The sequence below is a fragment of the Odontesthes bonariensis genome, chromosome 16 (assembly GCF_027942865.1).
Source record: "Odontesthes bonariensis isolate fOdoBon6 chromosome 16, fOdoBon6.hap1, whole genome shotgun sequence".
In the NCBI taxonomy this organism is placed as follows: Eukaryota; Metazoa; Chordata; class Actinopteri; order Atheriniformes; family Atherinopsidae; genus Odontesthes; species Odontesthes bonariensis.
Genome location: NC_134521.1, coordinates 1,939,108 through 1,955,533, shown reverse-complemented (window position 1 = coordinate 1,955,533; position 16,426 = coordinate 1,939,108). Strand labels below are relative to the sequence as shown.

General features: G+C 40.2%; 1 protein-coding gene across 1 annotated transcript; it reads left to right on the top strand.

The window, feature by feature from the left end:
* The first annotated feature begins 1,535 nt into the window (after positions 1–1,535).
* LOC142401822 (P2R1A-PPP2R2A-interacting phosphatase regulator 1) lies at positions 1,536–14,168 on the top strand. The gene is made up of 9 exons (XM_075487291.1): positions 1,536–2,177; positions 4,460–4,535; positions 6,950–7,006; positions 8,048–8,094; positions 8,177–8,234; positions 11,003–11,067; positions 11,150–11,205; positions 13,793–13,877; positions 13,962–14,168. The coding sequence occupies exons 1-9, from the start codon at positions 2,077–2,079 to the stop codon at positions 14,083–14,085; spliced, it is 669 nt and encodes a 222-aa protein (XP_075343406.1). The 5' UTR covers positions 1,536–2,076; the 3' UTR covers positions 14,086–14,168.
* The last annotated feature ends 2,258 nt before the right edge of the window (positions 14,169–16,426 follow it).

Sequence of the window (16,426 nt, the reverse complement as noted above, 5' to 3'; positions counted from 1 at the left end):
ACTCTCTGGTCCTTCACAGCGTCTCTGTAAAAGAGTTTTTAGGGAAAATATAAACCAAATCCTCTGCGTGACGGTGAGCTTTTTTCAGGTTTTACTCTGGTCCTGATCCACTTAAACTCCATTTAACTCCCGGTCCGTCCGAAGGCAGTTAAGGGGTTAAGAGTTGCTGGTGTCTTGTTTCACCATTTTTTAGAGATGACGGCGCTAAGCAGATGGAGGAGTTTAGGGATTCACAACAAAGGAAACGCCACAACAATCCTGCCAGAGAACTTCCCAGTAGGAGTATATTCTCCTGGTGGGCGCGCTCGTATCTGTGCCTTCACTGATACGTTGCTGAAATACAGGAAATCATATTCATGTTCATGATTACTCTTCTTTATTCTAAGTGTAGCTGTTGTGTAATAATAGCTGCAAACATTTCTGAGCATGTTAATCATTTTTCAAGCCAAAAAATGCTAAATATTTGGCACCTCTGATGCACAAAGTTCCTGTTTTTCTGTTTTACTTCACAGCACACTGAACCAGCTCTGTTGTTCTTGGACATTTCTACCAACCAAAAGTGTAATTTAACAATAAAACTCAGCAACCTTTGAGAAACATGTTTTATTATTTTGACTTCAGGGGGATACAGGGAGCATATTTGATTTTTAACTGGACTAAATGTTTTGATAATTAATATAAAGAGCCCTCTAGAGGTCACAGTGGGGAAATATTATCTGGGGAACTTAACTGCTTCCTCTTAAAAAACAAAAACAACCAAACATTAAATGAGTTTACCATCACACAAGATGCAGGACATTATATTTTCATTCTCAATATCTATAAGTTTTTATGGAGCATTTATAAAAGTCAAAATCACCTCAAAACCTATTTTAAATAACTTTTTGTGACAAACATTTACTTTCTTATAACAAATAAAAGCATAATCAGCATTGATGTTTCCATGTGTGACTCATAAATAAGTTTAGCAGGTTTAATAAGATTAAATTTAGACCTTTGTTACCACCATACTGTCCAAATATGAAAGTATAAAATGGAAAATTGGTTGTAATAAACCTGATTTGTCATAAAATCACATTTTCAGTTGTAAGTTAATGCTTTCTGATCATGTTAAATCAGTCTAAATGGAAAAATATGGACGGATTTAAATGGACTGATTCTGTTTAGAGTTTAGATAGATAGATAGATACTTTATTCATCACAATTTGGGAAATTGTTTTGTTGCAGCAGCATACAGTAAAAGATATTTAAAAACAAGCAAATAGAATAGAATAAAATAAATATAAAATAAAAAATAATGAATAAACATTCGCAATATATAAATCTACAGTATGAAGAGTTTTTTTTATGAATGAACCACTGCAAGAAAAAAAATACTTACAGGTTTTTATATTTAACAATTATTTTTTTGTCATTTTTTTTTTTATTAACGAATGGTGGAAAAACTAATTTTAATACGTCTGGAGAAACTTAAAAAACAGCTTCACTTTCTCACTGCTGTTTTCTCTCCGTGTTGCAGTTCTCCTTCTGACCAGAAGGAGGCGCCATTTCCACAGCTGGAGAACTACCTCTTATTTGCTGAAGGACTATGTTGTAAAAATCTTTCAAACTGTTAATTTTCTCCGATTCCGCGACTCTTTCGGAGGTCGACTTGGTGGTTTGGGGGGACCGTGAGACCACCGCTTCCCGGGGACTGGTGGACCAGCCTGGGTTTTGGCCGTTTCAGGCATCCGTTTAGCGGTTTTCTGGATCTCTGGCTGGAGGTTTTACTCCAAGTTAGCTCAACAGCTAATCCTAAAAGTCACGTCACCTGTGGGTACGCGAATCAAAACTTTTCCCCGCAGAGGCGGAAACAGGCGGGCGGGAGTTGAGTTTTAACGGATTAATTTAACGGAAAAATGCGATAAAAGGTCGGCATCTTTTGGGGTTCAGTCCGCTGACTCGGCGGCCCTGGGTTCGCTGCCAGTGAGGCCTGCAGGTCAGGCTTTCACCGGGCTAGAGTAGAGCCCCTCACCACCGTCGAAGGGTCGGAGGCCGGCAGGTGGCGCCGCTACCAACGGGCCTGCGGACCACAGTATGGAACGGATGGAAGTGGACCAGTGCGCAGGCGCAGCTGGTGGAGCAGGGGGCGGGGCTCTCCGGAGGTCGAACAGCGCCCCCATGATTACCAGTGTCAGGTCAGTGGTATTACACCCACATCGGACACCAAATCCCATTAAAAAAAATAAATGCGAATTTAAAATGTTTATTTTTAGTAAACTGAAGCGCTGAATTTATCACTATAAAAGGCATTTTATAAATAAATGGCAAACACCCAAAAAACAGAAAAAATAGCCAGAAAAACAAACCAAAAAAGTGCTTAATTTATCACTATAAACTTTTAGTTTAACTTATTACATGAAAAATATGAAGTTGAGCTGAAGGAGACATTCTTTAGACAAATAATGTGAATTAAAAATGTTTACTTTTAGTAAACTGAAGCGCTTAATTTATCACTATAAAAGACATTTTTATAAATAAATGGCAAACACTCTTTAATTCGTTTATATAATGTGTCCGTAGTAAAGAGCAATTATTCTTTGAATTTGTGATTAAAATGCTGAAATCTTTTGGACCTTTTTATACTATTGTTTTTAAGGTAAACAAAAGACTGAAATCTTTTATTGAATCATTTATCAATAGTTGCTGATTATGTTCAACTTCTACTTGATGACGGGTTGTTTTTACTTATCTTTATTTGCTTTTGTTCGTACTTTCCCCAGATACAGTTCAGATTTCACAAACCAAACACTGGTTTAGTCAACGTGTGATCCTTCGTTTTTGTTTACATATGTTATTAATTCCTTATGTGTGTTAATGGAAAGCTGTTTTCTGATAGAAGAAACCCCAAAACATGAAATCATTTAATTCGAATTCATGATGTTGAGTCATGGTTTAACCACAGATTCACTCGCCACTAAAGGAGGAGTTCTGCTTCAGTGGGTCAGAACATCAGCCCTGAACAGCTGTCTCCAACATCTGCTGTTTGTTGGGATCATTAAATGATGCCGAAATAAACGATAGTTTGCTGGTGGTGGATTTTATGGTGCAGAACTTTGACTTTTCTCTTTTCCCTGAAGAACCAGAACAGAAAACCGTGACCTTGTTCAGTCTGGGTGAGAATATGAGCAAAAAAAAGAGGCCCGAGCAGCAAAGATAGTGACTGTTAGATTAAAGTTAATGATTGCTTTTACACATCAGGGCAAAAACAACCCACCGTCAGCTCTGAGAGATCCTTCAGAAAATCCTTGAATCGTGTTTTAAAGGCAGTTTGTGTCTAATCGAAAGATGGAAAACTTCCTTCAGTGCAAAAAAAGCTCAGAAATAGACTGACAAAAGGTTCAGGGTGCATAAAGATTGGACTGAAGACAAGTTTGGGTGCAATCTGTTGCTGTTAGCTCGGAAATTGTTTTTGAATTGGCTCTATAAGAATGAATTGGATTATTTTATAAATAATTATGATTACAATGAATTGAATTCCAATTTACGGAAGCATATTGCATTCACTTAAAAAAAACTTCAGTTTTTTTCTGTCTAAATTATTTTTTGGTTTGTTTTTCGGGGTAATTTTTTTCTGTTTTTTTTGGGGTAATTTTTTTTTTGTTTAGAAAGCAACAATGAACACATTCATTCCTTTTATGAGGGCTCGATTTAATGGAAGCAAACATGACCGGTTTGTTTAGTTTAATCAAGTTTTTTTCCACCGGACCTAAGGTGGACGAGATACTTTGCGGGATTTCAAAGTATCTCGATTTTGCCGAAAAAAATTACCGCGAAAAACAAACAAAAACATTAGAAAGAAAAAACAAAGTTTTTTTTTTTTTTAAGTGAATGCAATACGCTTCCGTACCAATTGGCTTGAATTGGACTTTATTATTTAAGTGCCTTGAGATGACATTTGTTGTATTTGGTGCTATATAAATAAAACTGAATTGAATAAAATATTAAAAACTAAATGAAATGAACAAACAAAAAGTTGAGAATAAAATAAAACAAGTTAAAACCACATTTCTTCCAACATTTCCCTTATTTCAACATGTTTTACATTTATTTAACATCTGGTATTTACACAGATTTAACTTGTTCATGTCAACATACCTGCAGTGGCTTCACTATTAAATATAAAGTGAAAAATATTCATTCCATGTGGTGTTTTTCCTCGTTTTTTTGTGTTTCAACCTGTAATTTAAATGTAATTTTATGTAAAAAAAATAAAATCAAAAAGCAGCTCAAATTGGTGAATTTGACTTATTTGAAATATTTCTAAAAAACATCTGTTTTTTCCAAGCGAAACACAAAGTAAAACTCTATAAATATGTGAGATTGGAAGGTCAGAGGAGCTGCTGCTGATTGGTTAATCAGAGAAAGACGTGTGTGTCTCCAGATAAGTAAATGAACCCTTGATGTTTCTGTGTCTCAGTGACGGGATGACCATCTTCAGTCCCGTGACCTCGGCCCGGTACAGACGCAGCAGCGTCTCCATCAACCCCTCACAGGTGGGAAAAAACTAAGTGAACCCCTGATCCAGTAGCTGGTAGCAGCAGTGTGTGAGAAACTAAGTGAACCCCTGATCCAGCAGCTGGTAGCAGCAGTGAGTGAGAAACTAAGTGAACCCCTGATCCAGCAGCTGGCAGCAGCAGTGAGTGAGAAACTAAGTGAACCCCTGATCCAGCAGCTGGTAGCAGCAGTGAGTAAGAAACTAAGTGAACCCCTGATCCAGCAGCTGGTAGCAGCAGTGAGTAAGAAACTAAGTGAACCCCTGATCCAGCAGCTGGTAGCAGCAGTGTGTGAGAAACTAAGTGAACCCCTGATCCAGCAGCTGGTAGCAGCAGTGTGTGAGAAACTAAGTGAACCCCTGATCCAGCAGCTGGCAGCAGCAGTGTGTGAGAAACTAAGTGAACCCCTGATCCAGCAGCCGATAGCAGCAGTGTGTGAGAAACTAAGTGAACCCCTGATCCAGCAGCTGGTAGCAGCAGTGAGTGAGAAACTAAGTGAACCCCTGATCCAGCAGCTGGTAGCAGCAGTGAGTGAGAAACTAAGTGAACCCCTGATCCAGCAGCTGGTAGCAGCAGTGAGTGATAAACTAAGTGAACCCCTGATCCAGCAGCTGGTAGCAGCAGTGAGTGAGAAACTAAGTGAACCCCTGATCCAGCAGCTGGTAGCAGCAGTGAGTGAGAAACTAAGTGAACCCCTGATCCAGCAGCTGGTAGCAGCAGTGAGTGAGAAACTAAGTGAACCCCTGATCCAGCAGCTGGTAGCAGCAGTGAGTGAGAAACTAAGTGAACCCCTGATCCAGCAGCTGGCAGCAGCAGTGAGTGAGAAACTAAGTGAACCCCTGATCCAGCAGCTGGCAGCAGCAGTGAGTGAGAAACTAAGTGAACCCCTGATCCAGCAGCTGGTAGCAGCAGTGAGAAACTAAGTGAACCCCTGATCCAGCAGCTGGTAGCAGCAGTGTGTGAGAAACTAAGTGAACCCCTGATCCAGCAGCTGGCAGCAGCAGTGTGTGAGAAACTAAGTGAACCCCTGATCCAGCAGCCGATAGCAGCAGTGTGTGAGAAACTAAGTGAACCCCTGATCCAGCAGCTGGTAGCAGCAGTGAGTGAGAAACTAAGTGAACCCCTGATCCAGCAGCTGGTAGCAGCAGTGAGTGAGAAACTAAGTGAACCCCTGATCCAGCAGCTGGTAGCAGCAGTGAGTGATAAACTAAGTGAACCCCTGATCCAGCAGCTGGTAGCAGCAGTGAGTGAGAAACTAAGTGAACCCCTGATCCAGCAGCTGGTAGCAGCAGTGAGTGAGAAACTAAGTGAACCCCTGATCCAGCAGCTGGTAGCAGCAGTGAGTGAGAAACTAAGTGAACCCCTGATCCAGCAGCTGGTAGCAGCAGTGAGTGAGAAACTAAGTGAACCCCTGATCCAGCAGCTGGTAGCAGCAGTGAGAAACTAAGTGAACCCCTGATCCAGCAGCTGGTAGCAGCAGTGAGAAACTAAGTGAACCCCTGATCCAGCAGCTGGTAGCAGCAGTGAGAAACTAAGTGAACCCCTGATCCAGCAGCTGGTAGCAGCAGTGAGAAACTAAGTGAACCCCTGGTCCAGCAGCAGAGTCTGAGATGTAGCTCTTGGGTTTCTGACCTTGGGGTGACCTTTAACCTTTAACATGCTGACTGAGGCCCAAAAACTGAGTGGAAACAGCGTAGCTCTCCACATCCTTTTAGTTTATTTATTCTGAGCGTTACTTTTAGCTAGTTTCATTGGACTCTAAGTCACTTCATCCAGCTGTGCAGACCTTTGGTTAAGTTGTTTTAAATGTGCTGTGTAACATAAACTGGACCTGATGAAGGTGCCTCAGTACTAAAATACAAGATGGTGGCAGGAAGTCCCAGGTCAGGATGGTGTAGTCCAGTGGAAAACCTTCCAGTAAGCACAGGAAGACCCTGATATAAACCTGTGAGTTCAGCCTGGCTGTCTTTCACTGGAAAAAATCTAAATCTTACCAAGTATATTTGTCTCATTGAGTATCTCATTACACTTGATATAAGACACAACTGCCTAACAAGCACCATTTCAGCCAGATATAGGGACTTGTTTTAATACAATACATCTGGAATATTTTGTTAAGTGAAAAAGTCTTGAAAATATCTTGTTTTGAGTCATGATTTCACATGAAACAAGCTTTTTTTTTACATTTGAAGAGGTTTTTAAGCTAATTGCAAGATCACTTTTATCTCAAAAGTCCCAAATATCACATCTAATTTCAACAAATCTTGACAAGCCGATTTTCACTAGTTCCATTGGCAGATTTTTTTGCTCATTTCAAGCAAAAACGTCTTTTATTTGTTGTTTTTTTACTTATTTTTGGAGGGGCATTTTTTCCAGTGACCTCACCAGCTTCCTTCATCTGTTTCCTCCCTCAGCTCGTCCCCTTGTCTCCTTTCTCTTTGAGCGGAGACAGACCGGACCAGAAGAGGCAGGTGAGGACGGACAGACTTCCTGTTTGTGTCTTCTCTGAATCGCGCCAACACAACCGCGCCTCTGTATTTCTGGGTTTCGGTTTGGTCCACAACACTTTCAGAATGTGGCGTGTTGGCGTTCGACTGAAGTTTAGCTGGTAAAACTAACGGAGGCCAGTTCTGTGAGCTGCAATAACCCGTCAGTCCACTTCTAAGCACCCTGAGAGAAAACATCCACTTTGTTTTAAATTTCCAACAGACACTCAGAGTATTTTCCCGCCTTTTTCAGGGGCCGAAACAGCCTCAAACAAACAGTCACTGTGTGAAAACTATTAGTAGTACCGAGATAATTCTGTAACTGTGAGCAGCAGAACCTTGTTTTTTATTAAACTACTGTGTTTTATATCGTTTTTATGGGAGGTTACATTGTACCTGGGGTCGAACTACACACTTATGTTGTTGCAATTTGTCCTTAAACTGAGTGCAATATTTAGCAATAATTTTTGCACCAAGTGCATTTTATTTATTTATTTATTTATTTTTTATAGACTTTCTTTATTGGAAGCAATTACAGCGTAACAGAGAAGCCTTCCATTCGCATTTTATTTATTTTTATATTTTTTATTCCGAGTGCTGGCACATAGCACTTCCATACCTATTTATTTTTATTGTATAGTACTGTATAGCATTCACGATTTTAGCGCTGTTGACTGGAACAACATTTCGTCGTGTTTTTTGTGCAATGACAATAAAGAAAGTCTAAGTCTAAGTCTTAAAGAGACCCCCTCACCTCCAAATCTGAAGAGAAAACTTAAGTAAATTTAGTAAAAGTTTAGTGAATTAAACTATAAAATGCTCCAAAGTGTAGAAACATACACACATAAAAGTAAGAAATGACATTTGAGTCTTTCTGTTAGCATCTGTTAGCATAACGGCAAATAAAGAGAAATTCATTCATTCAACGTGGAGGCTGAAAGCAGCTCTTTGTGTTTGCTAACAGGAGGAGAACTATTTTTGCACTAAGTGCATTTTATTTTTTTATTTTTATTTATTTCCTAACAGGAGGAGAACATGGAAACGATGCTCAGAGGGAATCTGCATCGACTGAGGTAACAAACCACACATCAGTCCTTCCGTCTCCTTCAGTCTGAACCAGCCGTTATTCACCTTTCCTCTCTTTCCGTCTCCCAGTCCTTCCAGTCTGATTCCAGTTCCTCCAGCGAGTCAGTGGCACGACCACGCATCAGTGGTGAGCGCCTCCTCGATCACTCTCAGAATAGATCATTATAGTCTAAGCCGCTGAGGCTCATGGGAACTGTAGTCTTGGAGCGGTGAAAGAGGAAGTGATTAGTTAGGACATTTGTGACATCTCAACAAAAATTTTCAAATCAAATTTATTTATATAGCACACTTCATGTACAAACAATTCAAAGTGCTTTACATAAAATAAAAGCATTGCAGCAGGGAGTGGAAGAAGCATTAAAATACATAAAAGAATATAAAGAGAAACAAATAAAATAATTTAAAAACAAGCAACAGTCCAGATAAGTTCAAAGATATTTCATGCATAGACACATGAGAACAGAAATGTCTTTAACCTGGATTTAAAAATGCCTACATTTGGTGAAAGTTTAATTTCAATTTATTATTAAGTTATTATTATTAATTATTAAGTGAGATATTCTAGATTATATTCTGAATCCAGATCAGACTACTCGGTAAATTCAGCTCAGAGCATTTTGACCTAAACCAAGTCAGAGGGTTGAAAGTGAACTTAACCAACAGATTCAGACTGAATCAATGAGAGGGTTTAGACTGAATCCAGTTCAGAGTGTGTCCAGATTAAAACCGGATTTATTTGAGGGTTTATATGGATTTATGGTCTGGATTCTTTTTACATCCTCAAGATTCAGAATTCTTTTGATTTAGTCCAAATCCAGAAGTTTCAGATCAATCTAGAAAACCTTTTAAAGAATAAAATCCACATTAAAGGGATCGAATAGAATCCATTAGGCTGATTTATACCCATATAAAACTTAACTCGGATAGTTTAAAAGCAGTCCAGGTCAGATGATTTAAACTGAATTCTGATCAATGCGCAGACTGAATCCAAATCTGGTTTTAGACCAGATTCATGATGGAAATTAAGATCGGAATTCATATTGATCTGGATTAAATCTTTGAGGGTTAAATCCAGATTAGGTTTCAGATGGATCTACTTTAGACTCTTAAAACTCATTCTGTTTTATAATGTTCAGACTTAAAGGGGAACTCCGGGGCATTTGAAGCGCGTTTCCATTGCCAGAGGTTGTCAAATACTGACAGTAGGACACAGACAGGTGCAAATCTGCGCTCCCTGTGTGGAGATAGCGCTGTTCCCACAGCCTGTCATGCTAACCAAATACGTGGTGGCTAAGGGGCAAGCGCTAACCCTTCCACGTAAAACAACAACTTGCACACAGCAGAAACGTCACACCACTTTATAAACCATCCGACAATAAAGTCACAAGCCTTACCATCAAAACCATATGCATGGTTCTCACATTACTGGCATGGGGACGTTACAAAACAACTTTATAAACAGCATGTCACTCACCGGCTGGTTGTAGGCTCGCGCATGTGAAAGCCCAAAAGAGTCGATGGAGGATACTCCCATATACAAAACAATTATATTCTCTAGAAAAACTGCGTTCAAGTATTTAAAACATTACAACAATATTACTGGGTATGTATTGTATGTATTGCAATGGAAACGCGCTTCAAATGCCCCAGAGTTCCCCTTTAAAGCTATGGTAGGTAATCCTAGAGAGCTAGCAAGAGAGCTAGCAAGAGAGCTAGCAAGAGAGCTAGCAAGAGAGCTAGCAAGATTCGAAAGTGGCCCCTCCTCTAAGCTCCACCCCCCCCGGTAGAACCGCGTGCGCGCACGGAGCAGGGAGCCGACAGAGGGGGGCGTAGGCAGAAAGCGAGGCATCTGATTGGTTTTTTGAAGGCGCTCCAATCCGAGATCAGCGTCCCGCTGATTGGTCGGCTTTTTCTCAGTCCTGCAGCTGCCACAGAGGTCTGATTATTTTCGTCCCTTTTCTAAATACATCTTGTATAGATTTCTCTCAGGATAGACGGACCATTTCACCCAGTATTACAAAATGTGTTTCTGAACAGGATTACCAACCATGTCTTTAATCCAGATCAGAATATTCAGACTGAATACTGATAAAACTGTTCAGAAAAATAGATTTAAGAATTTAGACTGAACTGGATGGTTTAGAATTCAGATCCAGATTGTAAAGTATTGCAGATCAGAACTTTCAGATTCAAATTTTTAAACTGATCTTGGCAAGGTTTATTAAACTAGATTTATAGTTTAGTGTTTTGACTTAATCTGGTTTAAGATAATAATATAAGAAATAGAAATAAAAAATATTTTATTCATCCCCCAATGGGGGAAATTCAAATTAGTAATGTAGCTCAACATTTTTCTAAATATTTAGAATGATTGTATTAACAACAACAATAATAATACCAATTCCAGTAAAAAAAAAAATACTACTACTAACTAATAATAATAATAATAATAATAATAAATTACTAAATAAACCAATAAAAGAAAATAATAAAAAAATAAATTACAATTTTACAAGATTTTAAAAAGTAAGATTTAAGATTTAAATTTTTTTTTTTAAAGATATTATGTGTAAATGCAGATTAGGTGGTTGTGACAGAAGATTTTTTTTTTCTGAATCCAAATTTATTTCAATCTGACTCTTAAGAATAAAGATGAGAATATTCAGACTTCAGAAAATTAAGAGTTGATCCAGTTCAGAGTTTAGAAAAAGTGAACTGAATTCCAGATTTATTTGGATTATACCCTTAAAAAACACATCTACATTATAATATTAAGATGGAATTCAGATTATAGTTCCAGATTAAATTCTAATTTGGTTGTACTTTTAAATGTAGATCCAGATCAGGGCTTTTCAGATCGACTGTTGACTCTGTTTTTTCCCTTTTCTTGTTCAGTGGTTTCCGTCGCAGGACAGCGGAGTCACGCCCAACTCGTCTCCGAGTCCCACGAGGAGGTTCAGGTGTATATGAACGCAATAAATCAGTTTTACTGTCGGCTTCAGTCTGAATCTGTGCACTTACGTACGTGTTGATGTCCAATAGACCTGCAGTCAGCGCCACCGTCAGATGGCCGGCTTTAACTCCGCTAAAGAGGAAAGGTAAATGATTCATTACGCCTATTTTTGACCTCTGGAAAACGAACGTGGAAAAGCGTGAAAACAGTCGTGTTAGAGAGGAAGAAGTGGCCCAAAGTTCCTCCCAATCTCGATTTTATTGAAATTTATTTTGTTGTTTCTTTCTTTAAAACAAAACTGCAAATGATAAAGAAGGATTCAAAAGAACTTTTGCTTTTATTTGACTAATAAAACAAAAGCAAAGTGAGTTTCTCTTCTGCGATTTCTAAATTTAACTGAAACACTTCCTGCTTGGCAGCTAAAGTGTTCATCCTGTGGATAAACTCCGTCTTTTCCACCGTATAAATGTCCAACATATCCTTAGCAACATGCATGGAGGCTGCGTCGTAAGCTCCTCCCACTGGGTCCCCTTCTGTAAGCCCCTCCCACTGGGTCCCCTTCTGTAAGCTCCTCCCACCGGGTCCCCTTCTGTAGGCTCCTCCCACTGGGTCCCCTTCTGTAGGCTCCTCCCACTGGGTCCCCTTCTGTAAGCTCCTCCCACTGGGTCCCCTTCTGTAGGCTCCTCCCACTGGGTCCCCTTCTGTAGGCTCCTCCCACTGGGTCCCCTTCTGTAGGCTCCTCCCACCGGGTCCCCTTCTGTAAGCTCCTCCCAGAACTATGGAAGCCCAGAGGGAGTTTTAGAAAACCCATTTATTTATTTTTTTAATAAGTAGAAGAACCACATTTCCTGTCTTCTGTAGTCTGCGACAACATCTCTTGTTATTGATAATCTCTTGACATCTAAAACTCTTCCTAAAGCTTTTGCCTTTTAACCCCCAGAACCTGTTGTGCATGCTGTCTTTTTCCATGAGCATTTTATGTGTCTGCCTTGTCATTTGTACTAATTGCTTGTCTTGAATTTAATGTCAGTGAAATTGATGAGAAAAGTAATAAAAAAAGGCAGTTATTTGTGTCTTTGGGTCCCATCTGTTTGGGTTCTACAGCAGCGGTGTCAAACTGATCCGTGAAAGGGCCGGTGTGGCTGCAGGTTTCTGTTCCAACACTGCAGCAGCACAGCTGACGTCTTTTATTCAATCAACTGAACAGGTTAAGACTGTGGCTGTGTTAGAAACCGCATACTTCTCCTACTTCTCCTACTACTCCTACTAACTATTTGAGTTAGTATGCGAGTTTGAGTAAGCAGAAGTTCCCGGATGCATACTAGATTCTCTGAAATGTTGGGTATGCATCATGAGGTTACTACTCATACTCAAACTACCCAAGATGCAACGTAACGTGACGTCGCCGATCGTCATTTCCTGTCAAAACGGCAGTTTCAAGCTAGCTACAACGAGGGTAGGTTCACTTCCTGTTTTCAAAACAAAAGCACCAATTGTATGGTAATGGCTTTCCCTATGATAAAAGGCAACAGGTATTTTATTTTGTGAAAATAACCGGAAGTTCGTTGCTCACTGCGGCTAGCTTTAGTAGCGCCGAATTCGTGGGAACAAAATTGTAAACAGCCGGTATTTTGTCAGGTTTTCAACACGTTGGGGATCTAAACGACTACTTTCTCTCCTGAAAATGTTTCAAATGTTGCTAAAGTTTACAGAGTTTAGAGCTTAAGGGAAATCAGCTTCAGGCCGGCTGATTTCGGCTCGGGCAGGAGCGAAATGCATTGTGGGTAAACGCTCTGCATACTGTCTGATCGATGAGTATGTAGTATGGAAGTATGTAGTATGCAGTATGCAGTATGCAGTATGGAAGTATGCAGTATGGAAGTATGTAGTATGGAAGTATGCAGTATGTAGTATACAGTATGTAGTATGTAGTATGGAATTATGCAGTATGGAAGTATGTAGTATGTAGTATGTAGTATACAGTATGTAGTACTGTATGTAGTATGTAGTATGCAGTATGTAGTATGCAGTATGCAGTATGGAAGTATGCAGTATGGAAGTATGTAGTATGGAAGTATGCAGTATGTAGTATACAGTATGTAGTATGTAGTATGGAATTATGCAGTATGGAAGTATGTAGTATGAAATATGCAGTATGGAAGTATGCAGTATGTAGTATGTAGTATACAGTATGTAGTACTGTATGTAGTATGTAGTATGCAGTATGTAGTATGCAGTATGCAGTATGGAAGTATGCAGTATGGAAGTATGTAGTATGGAAGTATGCAGTATGTAGTATACAGTATGTAGTATGTAGTATGGAATTATGCAGTATGGAAGTATGTAGTATGAAATATGCAGTATGGAAGTATGCAGTATGTAGTATGTAGTATGCAGTATGTAGTATGCAGTATGGAAGTATGCAGTATGGAAGTATGTAGTATGCAGTATGCAGTATGGAAGTATGCAGTATGTAGTATGTAATATACAGTATGTAGTACTGTATGTAGTATGTAGTATGGAAGTATGCAGTATGTAGTATGCAGTACTGTATGTAGTATGTAGTATGCGGTTTCGAACACAGTCCTTCAGTGCAGACAGTTCAGGGTTGGAACAGAAACCTGCAGCCTCACCGGCCCTTTCACGGATCAGTTTGACACCGCCGGTCTACAGACATGTAGCTGTAAGATTTAAGCGGCGTCTGAATAAATGTGTCAACCCTTATTTCTCAGGAGGGGTGGATTCAGACGGACCCCCGAAGAAGCTTTTTGTTGCCGGGGTAACAGACCCCGCCCACCGCAGCAGCTACACCGTCAGGTGAGTTTTACCTGAGACACGCAGTCACATCAGCAGCGGATTAAAACATGCGACTCATCCTCTTCTTCCCGCCTTTCCTCTCAGTGTCTCCCAGGCGACGGCGGACTCTCCTCCTGCCGGAGGCGTCAGTCCTCAGTCCCGCCCCCTTTCTCTGTCTCCGCCCCCCGCCTTCACCCCCTTCACCTCCCACCAACACCCCGGACACTAAAGCCCATAACGGTGGGTCCACAGCCGCCACCAGCAGGAGGAACATCAACCCTCATCGCACCTTATTTCTATCCAATCATCTGCCAGCATCACTGTAAGCCCCGCCTCTTCGGCCGCCACATTTGACGGACAGAAGACTTCACCCTCAGAGACTTTCAACCCCCCGGTTGTCGGGTCTTTATCCACGAGGTCGGTCTGAAATATGGAGAAAAATTCCAACCTGCTCACCAGCTCTTCCGATTGGCCGGTTGGAAGTTTATCTCTCAGCTCATTGGACGAAGGCTCCGTCACTCTTCAGCCAATCCCTGCTCCATGCTCCCAACATTCAGGACGCACTTATTTGCCGTGGCCCCGCCCCTTCTACAATTCAATTCAATTAATTTTTATTTATATAGCGCCAAATACAACAAATGTCATCTCAAGGCACTTAAATAATAACGTCCAATTCAAGCCAATTGGAATTCAATTAATTGTAATCATAATTATTCATAAAATAATCCAATTCGTTCATATTGAGCCAATTCAAAAACAATTTCCTAGCTAAGGAAACCAACAGATTGCACTGAAACTTTGTTTCTTTGTACAGACCACACCCGGACGGGTTTTTGGGGGAAATTCACAATGTTCGATTCAAATCAGTTTAATTTATAAAGCACCAAATCACAACAAAGGTCGTTGCTAGGCACTTCAGAGATACAGTCCGATTCAAACCAGTTCATTGTAATCCAATCAAATTAGTCCAATTCATAGAAAGCCAATTTAAACTAAAGTAGCCTCGCAAAGGAAACCAACGGATGCACTGAAACTTTGTTTCTCTGTACAGACCACACCCGGACGGGTTTTCGGGAGAAATTCACAATGTTCGATTCAAATCAGTTTAATTTATAAAGCACCAAATCACAACAAAGGTCGTTGCTAGGCACTTCAGAGATACAGTCCGATTCAAACCAGTTCATTGTAATCCAATCAAATTAGTCCAATTCATAGAAAGCCAATTTAAACTAAAGTAGCCTCGCAAAGGAAACCAACGGATGCACTGAAAACGTGTCTTTGGTCCAATCCTCGCTGGACAGAAGGCTGGAAATGAGTGAAAACATCCACGTTTTTTAGCTGAATGTAGCAGAAAAGTGACAAAAACATGTCAAACACGCGGTGGATTTATCACACCGTGTTCGTGACGGGTTTGTTCGTGTCTGAGAAGCCAGCAGACGTCTGTGATTCTCTGAAAACTCGAGTCGGACCACAGCTGGTCCCGATCCCGGTTGGAGGAACATCGGGTCCAAATGTCAGAACTTCGATCCAACTGTCCAGTCAGATGGCGCCGAAGCTCGGTTTCTTCTCCGGATTCTTACTCTGAGTCTTGAGTTCTAGTCAAGACCTGAACACGGGAGTTGAAAGAATATTTTCAGTTTGTTGATCCAAACGGTCTCGAAAAGCTGCTTCAGGAACAAAACCGAAACTGAGAAACTTCAGCAGGACTTTGCTGTTTTTTCTCGTTGGAAGAGGGCGAACTTTCCGATGTTTCTTTGGGGAACGTAGATGGATGATGAAGACCCGGTGGCGGTTCTGACCGTTAGACCCGCAGAGCGGCACCTGGAGGACCTCGAGGTTTTCATTCCCATCGCAAGTTTCGTATATTACACGAAGAATGTCAACAAAACACGACTTAAAACGCTCAAAAATCCAGTGAAACAATGTAAAAAATATATTTTATCCAAATTCAAAACCAAACAAAATGGTGGTACCATTGTTATTTTTTCAGTCCGAACCAGCTGAACCGGAGTCGAAGGTTTCCGAACCCTCCTGGTTCCGAAGTCCTTCGTCAGTTTGTTAAACTTTAGCTGATGGTTTTGTTTGTGAGATGGAAGCTGGTCCATTTGTTAATAGTGTATCTATATGTGAATACGGACACTTTTGTACATATTGAATCTGCAAGAAGTGACTTCGCTCTTCCCTCCTTTATGGAAATCAGCTGCAGTGCTAGCTGTGTTTCCTTTTTAAACTCTTTCACTCAAAGTGCACATTATAGCTGTTTTCACCGACTGCTTTGGAGTCAATAAACTAGCATTTGTTGTGTTGTGAGCAGCTGATAGGCTGCTTTCCACATGTAATTAACATGTAATTAAGGCGAGACACTACAGGTGAATAGGGTAATATTTTAAAATAATAGATATCACCATGAAACTTCCTTAGTTGATTACTTATACGAGTATGAAAAAAAAATGTATTACAAGTTTTAGAAATTTGTATTTTTAATTATGCAAATTAGGCATTATCTCATTAAATATGCGCACATTTGCATATATTTCCGGAAGATAAATCTGAACATGTGATAAAGCCAG